The 14,127-nt window shown below is 37.8% G+C and overlaps 1 protein-coding gene across 1 annotated transcript; it reads left to right on the top strand.

Annotated features, from left to right (window-relative positions):
- The first annotated feature begins 7,155 nt into the window (after positions 1-7,155).
- On the top strand, positions 7,156-8,532 carry LOC145123511 (putative carboxylesterase 18). The gene is made up of 2 exons (XM_079058723.1): positions 7,156-7,815; positions 7,916-8,532. Exons 1-2 carry the CDS (start codon positions 7,213-7,215, stop codon positions 8,354-8,356), a joined length of 1,044 nt encoding a protein of 347 aa, XP_078914849.1. The 5' UTR covers positions 7,156-7,212; the 3' UTR covers positions 8,357-8,532.
- Positions 8,533-14,127: the final 5,595 nt, after the last annotated feature.

Consider the following 14,127-nt stretch of genomic DNA (forward strand, 5'->3'; position numbering starts at 1 on the left):
TGTCACAACACATCCCACACTGTCTGGCCGCTAGTGAATACTACGGCTACCCCGCAGTCTTACAACACCTCCCACACTATCTGACTACTACGGCTACCCCGCAGTCTTACAACACCTCCCACACTATCTGACTACTAGTGAATGTTATGGCTACCCTACAGTCTTACAACACCTCCCACACTATCTGACTACTAGTGAATGTTACGGCTAACCCGCAGTCTTACAACACTTTAACCCCAACTGACTCCTAATGAATGCTACGTCTCCCCCGTAGTCTTACAAAACTTTCACCCCAGCTCGCTACTAGTGAATGCTACGGCTCCTCCATAGTCTTACAACACTTCCACCCCAACTGACTACTAGTGAATGTTACGGCTCCCCCGTAGTCTTACAACACATTCACCTCGCCACAATCGCAGCTCAATGCCTTACCCCCAATCTATCAATTCGAACACTCCTAGAGTTAAGCATGTACTCGACCAAACACCCAGGATGAACTCGAGCTATGCCTGGGACCCCGACCTGGTTCCCCGAAGCCCTCTATCAATCACCAAGAGAACACGACCTCAATGTTGGTAAGTTTTCCGGACTTCCAACTCACACAATCCTCAATCCTAACAGCCACTTTGGTCGCCTTCCTTCTCGATGGGGATGCAAAACTCATCCAAGCTTCAAAACCGCTCCTACTCCTGAACGATTCTCCCCCACTTTGATTCGACGAAATTCTCAAAGTCATACGAGAATTGAAGAATTCCCAATGCTTCTCACTTTCCAACAATCGATCGGATGACAACCAGCGCTTGCCAACTAGTGCTCCACCACTAGCCAATCCCCAAAAGACCACACAACTTCTGAAGAATAGATGAACACTTCCCGAATCCCAGCGAAAACCGATAGCCCCTGATGCTTGAAATGATACCACACTCAAATCTTGAAGACCAAAAGACAGATGTTCCAACCAATACCTTCGCAGTGAGCCACTTCCCTTGGCACTTCCCTCAGCCAATCAATATCAGTTACTAAAACCACCGAATCCTGACGATGCTGAATAAGCATCCTGCGGGACCCTGTCCGCAGATCTTCCACATAATACCCATGAACCGATCTCGGCCATATACCAAGATAAAACTGAACACTCCCAACCCGCAAATAGGGAAATGACCTTACGTTAACCACCAATAATTCACGGCATGCAAATGGCATATGACATAACTTGAAGATATAACCCAAAAACAAGCAGGGAAACAAACCCATAGATACACTTACCCAGACCCTTGGAACGAAAAACTCCATCGTGCAGATTCCCGCAAGTGTTGCACTGAATCCGGACCTGCTGGCCTCTTAAAAGCTGATCCGAAATCTTGGGTTTTTTCCCGGGACCCTCTAATATAATCACCTGATCTGGTCCCCTCTACCCAATGTGCTCCAAATCAATCTCCCGCTCTAGGGCTCTAGATATCATATCATTCAGGGTCTCGCACCCTGACACACTCACCAGCTCAATCGCCCACGGATGAACTGCAGTAGCTGAAGCAACCTTTGCCATAAATCGGGCTACAAACTATTCCCAAGACATAGTCTCCAATCCCGAAAGCGCAATAGATCGCACAATCAATCCTTGCCGCCCGATAGATATCCAAGGCGAACCGAACCTTAGCTCCTAAGGGGTAGGGACTAGTACGGAAAACACTTTCCATCTCCTTAATCCAGCGCGAACTCAAATCCCTGGCAGTCCTTCCACTAACTGGCTCGCCACCGGAGCCGGGACCAAACCCTGGTCCTTCCCCATGTGTGGTCATCCTCATCTAGCAAAGCAGGTGTCCCCGCGATCAGAGCTTAACCAAGAATTCTCCATCCCATAAGCTTCTTAAATTCTCTAAGACTCTCACTGATTTGAGTATGGATCCTGTGCTTTCAGTAGTACGGGCCCAATACTACCTTCTACACCTATCCATACTTTCCTCGGCAATCCTCCAGAATCCTCTAAGTCACTTCCTCAAACCAAAGCACCAACCTCACTAAACTCACTGGAGCATATCCTAGGCTTTCCTAGGTTCCCGACCTCACCCTACCATCGGCTGCTGAAGAACTCCTCATGATGCCAGCCATCCACCTCCTGAATATCGTCATATTCACTTGGTAGCTGACTCCCATCATCCAAGAGTTCCACAAAGCATAAAGCAAGCAACATTCGTGTAGTAACTCTCCAACCCATGAAACTACCATAGAACATTCAGCCCACATACCACAACTCATGCTATCCACATCCACCATCACTGTCGGCTGCCTTATGCATGCAAATTATACACAGAACAGGATCTAATAGACTGTCGAATAATAGACTCTACCCTAGGACCACAACCAAACAAGGAACATGAAATAAGGCCAAATCAATTATTCTAAGGCTATAAGATCCTAACTTTATACAATTTTTAAAGCATACACTTAACAGTTACTAATACCAACAGTCATTCCCATTCCAACATAGCATCCAGTATCTCCAAGGCTACAAGCATCACATATCAAGCCAATCTATCGCTGACTAATCAACACTAGCATGCATGTCTACCAGCTCATACAACATACATACATAGGCATCTCTCCTAGCCCTAACTAGCATGCGATTCACAGATTCATAAATCAAGTCATAAGAGATAACACATATGGGTATTCTGGGGAAAACTTACTTGAGCTCGGCCGATTGCATGCACCACACCCTTGTCTTAGAAAACTCTTTCCTTGAAAACATTTTTCTTTTGAAAACATTACAGATCCTCAGTTTGAGTTCAGGCACACCCGAAAGTATGTCCGAATCCCTCAAACCAAGGCTCTGATACCAACTTGTAACGACCCAAAAATCCTGGGTAAAAATTTCATTTTTCATTATAGTCAAACACAAATGTTACTTAATCAAACCATTCAAAAACATTGCTTAATTAAAACATTTATCAGAGTTACATCCCAAAATCACATAATGCGGAAAACACGGGTGTGTGAGCTGCGATCAAGTCGGACCCTTCCTTTCCAAACCAATGATACCTAAAACCATAAACAAATTTGTAAGCACGAAGCTTAGTGAGTTCACCATAACATACCCGACACAATCCACATAATCACATAAACCATATCAGCTATATAAGCTACATAAGCCACATCAACCACATAAGCCATGCATGCAAACATATAGGGATGCCATGGAAACCCTCCAAGGTCTTACACCGGGTGCCATGGGAACCCCATATGGTCTTAGCCCACTGCCATGGGAACCCCCACATGGTCTTAAGTAACTGCCATATAAACTATGCATACAAACAAACAAACATATAAGGATGCCCTGGAAACCCTCAAAGGTCTTACTACGGGTGCCATGGGAACCCCCACATGGTCTTAACTAAGGATGACATGGAAACCCTCCAAGGTCTTACACCGGGTGCTATGGGAACCCCCACATGGTCTTATATCCAATTGCCTCGGGAACCCCCCGGGGTCTTCCATGCAAGTATCACAAAGACAACTAGCATACCACATACCACACAATCAACTAGCATACCACATATAACTAATTGACATGGGAACCCACACATGGTCTTCACATAAATACATAATATATCGATAACACATCCACAATAATTATCACAACTAGATAAATGGGCTTGCCTTGGTGCCTTCGACCCATTGGTATGGTGAGGAGACTCACCTCACAATGTCAAAGTCCCATGGATAAAACTCTAGCTGCTGGATGGCAGACTCCCGAACTGTCCATATCAAAACAACACCCAATTAACCATTTGGGTTTCAATGCATAACCATAAATCCACACTTGGGGTAAGAGGACCATTTTACCCCCTAACCTAGCTTGGTTCAAAACCAAGGCCCAAACTCACACTCTGAAGGCCCAAAAGCCAAATAATCAACCAAGGCCCAACATATGGATCAATTTTCCAAATTGGGCCCAAACCTCTACATGGTTTTACCTAAAGGCCCAACCATTTATTCTAGTCTAAACACTTGGCATTCCGATGGTCCAATATCTCATAATCATCAAGGCCCAATTATGGCCCACCTATGGCCCATTTTTCTAAATTGGGCCCAAGCCTTTCAAATGGGCCTTATCCTAAAGCCTAATAATTTCCTTAGTCTATAAGCATGTTCCCATATGGCCCACGAAGGCCCACATCAATTTAGTCCAAGAAATGGCCCAACAATAACCCAAACCTAATTAGGGGTTTTCACATAAAAGGACGATTAGGATTAAGTGATCTTACTTAACCCATTAAGGACTTAATCGATTAAGTCCATCACTCTACTAGGCCAAACATACAAAGTAATCGGGCATAAGTCATAACTTCAATTCATTGGTCCAACACGCGGGTCCTGATAAATCCAAAACTTAACATCTCCAAAATTAGGGTTTTCTAAACCCTAATTAGGGTTTCTAACCCAATCACAAGCCAATTAGTCAAATGGTTAAGTTTTTACATTAATTAAAGTCTAATAAGTTGGGTACCACCCACTACCACCTCGGGCAGTGGTGGTTGGCGGTGGTTCACGACGGCAGCCACCACCTCACGGTGGTGGTGGTTATGATTTTAGGCCAAAAACAACACCAAAAGCACTCCAAACATCAATCCAAACGCACCCAAAAGCCCACAACCACCAGAGATAGTGGCTAGCAGTGGTGGAACGGCGACAAAAGATGGCGCCCACCACCTCACGGTGGTGGTGATGAGTTGCCTTCGGTTTCCTGGCCAAGATAAATCCATACAACATTAAATTCATGAAATATGTTCATACACACACCAAATCACGCTCACAGCCACCTCCTCACGATGGCTGGTGGCGGCATAAGAAGTAACATGGGCGGCGGCTACCATGGTTGGCTGCGATGGTGGTCTTCTTGTGATTTCTGGCCATCTACACACATATACGACTGGACACGTTACAACAGCACACACACCCACCTCGCGGGCCACGAACACAACCACTATTTCACAGAGGCATGTGGTGGACAAAGTAGTTGGCAACACCCATGACAGCCGCTCGGAGCGGCGACGGCAGCAATGATGTGCTAACCAGAAGAGATAGAGAAGGGATAGAGAGTGGACGACCCCTACTGGAAATAACGGCAACGACAACCACAGGTGTGTTTCTTCCGCTCATCCGCTGCTATGACATCCAATGACAGCCTTTGTCTTCAACGACAGCGTCACAGCCACGGTGGAGCTCGGTGGTGCAAGGAGACGACGGGAGAGATGACGATGACAGCTAGAGGTTGGAGGGATAAGGGTGACGGCTGGGGAAATATGGTGTAGGGTTAGGGTTTAAACCAGTTACACGAGAGGGAAGGAGTGTCGGGTCTAAATCCCGTGCCTTCTTTCAAATTTATCCCTTTTTCCGAAGATTAGTCCCTCTCCACCAAATCTTTTTCAAACTAAGTCCCTATATTACCATTCAGCCCCCCTCCCCTAGCTTCCAAAATCTTCTCAATTTAAGCCCAAAAACCCCAAAAAAAAAGCCCAATTATATATCCTTTAGCCACATGCTCAATTATTCTTTAAGCCCAGTTACACGAGATCGAAGTAGTGTCGGGTCTAAATCCCGTGCCTTCTTTCAAATTTAGCCCTTTTTCCCAAGATTAGTCCCTCTCCACCGAATCTTTTTCAAACTAAGTCCCTATATTACCATTCAGCCCCCCCCCCCCCCCCCCCCCCCCCCCGCTTCCAAAAACCCTAAAACAAGCCCAATTAATTATCCTGTAGCCACATGCTCAATTATTCTTTACACCACAAACCCCGAAAGCACTTTTTACACCTCCAAAACAAATTATAATGCCAATTACACACTTTTTCACTAAAACTCTTTTATTTAAATCTTATATATCGGAATAAAATAATACTTAGAATACATTCTCAAATTTTAGGGCTTGTCTTTGAAACGAGGTGTTACAATTTGACAAAAAAAGTTCTAAATTTTATTTTTTTTTTACAGTAAAGTCATAATTCGCGATTTCATAAAAATTCCTAAACTTTATTTTTTTGACAAAAAAAATCCTAATTACAGGCTAACCGAAAAAAGGGCTAAAAGTCTCAAAAACTGCCGGTAGTTAGGACTTTACTTTGAAAAAAATAAAGTTTAGGACTTTGTTGTCAAATCGATGAAAATATTGAGACTTTAGTTATATATCCTTTTTTTTTTTTACCCAAATAGCGTATTTTAAAAAGGTATTTACCAAAATTGTATGGTTTTAAAAATATTTACCATTTAGGTTAAATTTTATACCAAATCAAAATTAGAAGGTAAAATAAAAAAAAATGATTTATCAAGGCATTAGTTTTTCGTTTTTTTCATATTTAGGTAACTTTTTTTTTGTTTTTGTATACATATTGAAAACGAACTTCTTGAAATTGTTTACATATGACCATTATGACCGGATGTAATCTGTTACAACCGGTTATAATGTCATATGTGAAATTTCAAAAAAGTTTGTTAGCTAGATGTATAAAAAAAAATTACTCAGAGAACAAAACAAAAAGATAATTAACTTAAAGTCAATTTCCCTCACAATATTTACACAATATTTAGTAACAAGACACTAAGAACATCTCTTGTGGACCACATCACTCTCGTCAATTACATACCTCAGCAACATATTTTAGTTCAAAATGTTGGAAAAATAAACGTATCTTATGATTGTTAAACTTATTTGTCACCAAATCAACCAATCGAAAAATGTTAATACCCGAATGAAAGTATATAATATAATTTACCATTGTAAAGTTACATATTTTGTAATATCATTGTTTATTTTCCATCACCCCACGCAACATAAAAAAAGCACTTGACATCTTGTTGGAATACTCCATATGATCAATAAAAGTGTATTTAAACATATACGGTTTCTTGAAGGATTGAAGAGAGACGAGCTTGTATATAAGAAAATATATACTCCTTTCGCAACAAAATGTGTTGCAAACAATGATTATACTACAAGATCAAAATACAAATCAGTACACCTTACAAGACAAAATACAGTCAATTAGTATACCTGAAAACAATATAGTAAAATATATATGTATTTCGCGTATGATTACGAAATAAACTTAGAGTGGACCCAAAGCCACGAATTTATAATAGATAATTTTAATTCTTATAAATTACATATTTGATCAAATACTATCACATACGGCATACCCGCCATTTCCCTTTGATTTCATGTCAATGGAAGCAACCAGTAAACCTCCACAGCCGTCACTCTCCTTACCATGGAAAACACGCATTACTCTTTCCATTCTCTCTGCTGTCACTGACGCATCTTGCCGGAAAAACGGCACCATCAACCGTCGTATTCTCACCTTAATCGACTTCCGGAGCCCACCAACGTCAAAATCAATCAACGGCGTAACATCACACGATGTCGTTGTAGATGAGACTCGTAAGCTCTGGTTCCGAGTCTATGTACCTACACAACACGAAGGTGACGATCTCCCAGTGATCGTGTTCTTTCACGGAGGCGGATTTGTCTTCCTCTCCCCTGATGCTTTTACTTACGATGCTGTGTGCCGACGCTTCGCGAGAAAAGTCCCGGCCGTCGTAGTTTCTGTGAACTATCGCCTTGCCCCTGAGCATCGGTATCCGGCCCAACATGATGATTGCTTCGATGTGCTGAAGTTTCTTGATGATGAAGAGAACAGGTCTAAATCTTTGCCGGAAAAAGCGAATCTGTTGCGTTGCTTTCTTGCTGGAGAAAGCGCCGGTGGAAACTTAGCTCATCATGTTGCTCAACGAGCATGTGAATTCAACTTCCAACAGCTCAAGGTACAATAACTGTTATTATGAAATTCTGGTGTTGTCATTGACGTCGGAACAAGTGTCCTTTACTGTAAATGTTGTTAAACGCTTGTTATCATGTTTGCAGGTCGCCGGAGTTGTAGCAATTCAACCATTCTTTGGCGGCGAGGAGCGAACGGATTCTGAGACTCGCCTCGCCGGAACACCAGTAGTTTCAGTTAAACGAACAGATTGGATGTGGAAGGCATTTTTGCCAGAAGGGGAAGGGTTCAACCGGGACCACCCAATCATCAACGTTAGCGGCCCACAGGCGGTGGACATATCGGAAGTAAAATTGCCGCCGGTCATGTTGGTAGTCGGCGGGTTCGATGCCCTAAATGACTGGCAAAAAAGGTACTATGAGTGGCTGAAAAAGTCAGGGAAAGAAGTGTATTTGTTTGAGTATCCAAACATGTGCCATGCATTCTATATCTTCCCGGAATTGCCTGAATCTGGACAACTTATTGCCGAAGTGAAAGACTTTATTGAAAAGATATCGAGTAATGTTGCCACTAAATTCACAAATTAAAACCTTGTTCAATAATTCGTTTTATTAGATATGTATATGTATAAATGATTGAACCAAAAGCATATTACATTGTACGAATCAAATAACAAAGCCGGAGTTGGTTGTTTTGGTAAAATATATCTATATTTCTAAATGATTATATGAATCAAATAAGAAAGTTGGTCTTTTGTTGTTTATGTGATATTGAACTTGTCTGCCAAATCGTTATTTGAATCAGACAAGAAAACTGGTGTTAGTTGTTTTCGTAAATTGATCCAGTTTTCGAACGAATATACGAATCAAACAAGAAAATTGGTATAGGTTGCTATTGAAAATGACACTTAACATGTGTTAACATGATTTTGTTGCACTTAATATGTATTACAATTATAACTTTAATATCGTTTAAGTCAGATTATTAATTAAATGAATGATAATTCGAACAAACTTCATTCACATATTCAAATTTTCTTACTATTTTTTTTAAATGGCATGCCTCGTATCTCAAATGGGGTGATTCACTAGTATATAAAACATTGGTTGATTCAATCATTGGTGAATTTAGAACCTAAAATCACTAAAATCACGTGGTTCCTTATTTAAATAACCTGAAACATATAACAAACTAAAATATACTAGTAGCGGGTCGGGTCAAAATATCATCATTTTTAGAATTGTATCCGACGAGGGCTTATATCTTCAAATATATTTATAATGTAATCTTAATCGAAACTTTCGAATACATCCTTTTCACATGATAAAATTTCATGGTTGGTCGTTTTATAGACCCTACAAGAATACCACCATTTAGCGGCGACATTATTAGCGGCGACGTGTACTTTTAGCGGCGACAAATGCTAGAGTCGCCGCTAAAAGTATACGTCGCCGGTAATAGCGTCGTCGCTAAAGGGTTATCACCCGAATCCACATTTTCCCCCTCCGTTACATCTAAGCCGTTCGATCAAATATCCAATCCAACGGTTGGGGTACGCTTATCCGCACTAACCTAATACCGGCGACATATGTGTTGCCGCTAAAAGGTAAAAATGTCGCCGCTAATATTTAGCTAAAAATGACGTGGTACCCTTCCCTCCAGATTGTCGCCGCTATTGACCTTCGTCGCTGGTAAAGCCTTAATTGTCGCCACTAAAAGTGTCGTCGCTAAAGGCTCTCGCAGATAAAAAAAAAAAAAAAAACGCACACAGTTTCTTCATTTCTCCCATTTTGCTTTCTGTTTGCTGCATCCCACACTTCGCCTCTTTCAGCTTCTACCGAGTTTGTCTTCAATTAGGTTGTTCCAACTACATATCTCCCCACATTGTGTGAGATTAAGGATCAAGGGGTGGTTAGGGCTTTTGGAACCGATTTCTAGCTTCATTTCTTGAAGAAAGGTTAGTTGATTTTGTTGTTTCCTTTTTAATTTGTATGTTAATTTCGATTTGTAGCTGCATTTGATGATTAAATGGCAATAAGTTGTTCAATTTCTTGTTTTTAGTGATGTTGTCTTTGGATTAGAAAAAAAAAATGAATTTGATTGTTGTATTGCTTCCACTTGTAGTTTAGTCTTTAGGGACATTTGGTGATTATTAAGAGCTGAACTTGATGATTAAATTGCAATAAATTGTTCAATTTCAGTGTTTTTGGTGGTGTTGTCTTTGGGTTTACCGGTGAGGGTATTTTCGGGTCAAGACCAAATTTTTCGGCTACATATCCGTTGATTTCCGCCACTACAGGTTCTATTATTTCATTTTTTTTGTGAATTTGGTATTTGTATGTGAAAATTATATGAAAATTGCCATATGTGAAAATTAGATTGTATATTTCGTATTTGTATGAATATATGTGAATTTGGTGTATATATGCAAATATATGTGTGTTTGATGTATATGTGGTATATGAGTATTTGGTAGAAGTATATATATATATATATATATATATATATATATATATATATATATATATATATATGATGTTATTATCTATATATATGTGAAATTATATGTATTTGTTGTAAGTAGGATGTTATTGTGTGTATGTGAATGTATGTATGTTGGTTGTAAATGTGGTATATGATTGTGGAATTTTTGTATTTGGTATAAATAAGATGTTATTATCTATATATGTGAAAGTATGTTTATTTGGTTTAAGTAGGATGTTATTTTGTGTGTATGTGAATGCATTTGTATTTGGTGTATATGTGGTATATGTATGTGAAAGTATGTGAATTTTCATGCTCTTGTGTATTATGTGAAAAAGTATGTGGTTTTGGTATAAGTAGGATGCTATAATTGAAAAAAAAATTATTGTTATAATTGGAAAAAAAAACACAAAAAAATGTTATAAAATTGTTTAAAAAACTTATATACGAATACTAGAAATTTTTAGTTTGTTCCCAAACTAACCCCAAGTTAACCAATAAGTTCTATAGTTAATTTATAATCTTCAAGTTAACTTATAATCTTGCAACATATTTATACAATGTTATAAAAAAATATTTTTTAATCTTGACGGTAAAAATGAACAACACAACAACATAATATAATTGTTTAAAGTACAATGCTATAATTGAAAAAAAATGTTATAAATAAAAAAATATAATAAGATACAATAGTAAGAAATGTTTTTTTTATGGATATACTAATTGCTAAATTTTTTAATTTAAAATTTAAAATTTTTTATTTTTTTAATTGTAAAAAAACGTAGATTGAAAAAAAAAACAATGCTAATTCTATATACTAAACTCTAAACCCAAAATTATGTTTCAGCAACATCATGTCTATTGATAAAAGTTGGACTACTAATCCATATCGAAACAATGCATGTTGATTTGGTAATTTTGGTTTTGTGATGATTATTTGCTAAAATGTTTGGTAATTAGGTTTTTGTCCCACGTGCAAAAAATAACAACATACTTTGGTTTTTTGTCTTAGTTTAAAAATAGCAATCTACTTTAGCATCGTAAAATGCATGTTGATTTGGTAATTTTGGTTTTGTAGTGATTATTTGCTAAAAAGTTTGGTAATTCGGTTTTTGTCCCAAGGGCAAAAAATAACAACGTACTTTGGTTTTTTGTCTTAGTTTAAAAATAACTATGTATTTTGATAGTTTTTGTTTATGTTTGATAATTTAACTTATAAGTTTATATATGTTGTTATTAATTATGTAATTGGAAAATCTCCGTGCAATGCTGAATGACCCAGCATGTAGGGATGAGCTGTATTCGTTTTTTCAATCCCAAAATAAATCGAGGAAACGATGGGAACGAAGATGATGGTATGTAGGCCAGGATGAGTTTTATTTGCATATGCTGTCACGCTTTGTTACTTGGTAGATTGTAAAACTTTGGTTGTTTTTAGTAATTACCGGCGACACTAATACCGGACGACATTATTACTTTTTATATTTAATCGGATATTATGACTTTTGATATTTAATTAATTATTATCAGATGTTTGTTTTGTAATTAGCATCGACACTATTATTTTTGATATTTAATCGAATCTTGTTATGTAATTACCGAGTACATTATTACCGGCAACCAAAATCGTTAATTACAAAAAAATAAAATTAAAAAAATGAAAATTGTAACTACCGACGACAGAGTTATTACCGGCGACATGGTCATTACCGGCGACATGGTCATTAGCGGCGACACCTATCATTAGCGGCGATACGTTCATTAGCGGCAACATCTATCATTAGCGGCGACAAGTTCATCAATAGCGACAAAGTAGTAGCGGCGACTTATTACCGGCGACGCGTCGCCACTATTACTATTATTGGCGACAACTTGACTTATTACCGGCGACTTTTGTCGCCGCTAATGATCGTTTTCCTTGTAGTGAGAATCAACGTGCAACACGTACGCGCAAAAGCCAAAAGTGTTGGCGACGATTCAATTGTGGGCTTTTGTTTATTATTATTAGTTTTGTTTAATTTTAATTTTAATGGATTGGACTAATTTTTGTTGGATAAATAATAAGTTTGTTTAGGCATTATGCTATTTTTGTTTTTGTAAAAAATTATTAGGTAGTTCCTTCAAAAAATTGAAGATAGTTCCCCTAAATTTTTGCAATATAATTAGGCTTGCAATTAAGATAATTAGGTGGGTCCTAGGACCCACCTTGGTATACTATAGCTACGCTTCTGGATTCAATTAAAATGATTGATTGGTACGGGTATTGAATCGCAGTAGCAAATAGCTAAATATTAGATAAAAATACCTTTATTTAATGGTACGGTTATAAAATCACACCAAAAAATAGACAAAACCGCACTAACAAACCTTTTCTGAAAGAACATAAATCCGAACAAAAAAAAAATAAACAAAAACATACCAACAAACATTTCTTGAAAAAACACAAAATGATTAATATGTGGATATCCCTTCCCTTTAAAGTTCTTCTACATATATATAACTTTTGATGATTTAAATCGAACAACTTTTGAATTAACCACAAGCAAAGCAAAGCAAATCTAGAATAACACAATGATACAAGAACCTCAAACATCAATTATAGACATCATTTAATGAAAGTGGATCTTACAACATATGTATAAACAAGTCAATATTTTTACTAATTATCATTTGCATGAATTCCTTGGGAACCTCAACTCTCTTCGTGACTATCAGGTCGGGACAAATTCTCAAGAACATCTTCGTGCTCTCATGATAGGTTTTGTAGTTTATGATGTAACCAAAACGCATACATATATTCAACATATATTATAGATTATATATATCGGTGTTTATATTTAAACTACAATCACCAACCTTCAAAGTGTTTACAAGCCCAACGGATCTCCTACACTAAGAGTTGTAGGAGGAACTAAATAATGATTTTAAATGTAAATATTTATATAATTAAGTCCACAAAATTCATCAATTAGGGTTTCAGGACGAGTAAATAAATGTACCTGCAACAAACACTCAGATTTAGTTTATATTCATAGAAGATTAGGAAAGTGGAGAAACCGATGAACTAAGTTAGGAGGATTGAAGATTTTACCTCCTGCATAGAGTCTTAGAGAATATGATGCGACGAGATGCTTGCAACGAAGTTGACAATGATGATGCGACGATGATGGGGATTGAAGCTTTTACTTGTGAAAGATTTTTATGGGACAAGTGAATTGTGAAGGGTTGTTTTTTGGGAGTGAGAGATATAAGCTGGCAGAATCGATGGGAATAAAAAAATGGAATATAAATTTAGACGGAATATCCAATTTATTGGTGCGGTTTCTTTAAAAAACCGTGATTTAATAATGTGTTTTCCAAAAATTCGAACCAAAAGTTGGGTTTTAATGGTGCGGTTTTGGTCTATGGCACCAATAAATGTATTTATAATTCCTTTTAATGCGGTTATATGGAAACCGAACCAAAAAGTGTGGTTTTTTGTTTATTGATGTGATATTTATTTAATGATACGGTTTTGTAACTGAACTGCACAACAAAAAAAGGTCATCGCCCCGTTAAAGGGATTTTGTACTAGTGATTTTGGGTGATTCATATAAGTGAAATTTATTTTTATATTTTATTAACATTTTAAAAGTTTATGAATGAGTTCTTTGTTAACTTATTAAATATATGTTTTTATTTAGGTAAAATGAACAAAGTCATTATATTTAATGTCAAAATAGTGGTAACCCTGCACGCCAATGAATGAATTTCGACCAAATCGGTCAAGAAATGATTCATATATGTAAATTATGGAATCATAATAATTGAAACATAGATTTTCATAACATTCTTCGGTTAAGATAACCTCACAGGTTGTGATTTAGGTAATTGA

This window comes from Lactuca virosa, chromosome 7, assembly GCF_052849685.1.
Source record: "Lactuca virosa cultivar CGN04683 chromosome 7, Lactuca_virosa_CGN04683_v6, whole genome shotgun sequence".
Classification (NCBI taxonomy): domain Eukaryota; kingdom Viridiplantae; phylum Streptophyta; class Magnoliopsida; order Asterales; family Asteraceae; genus Lactuca; species Lactuca virosa.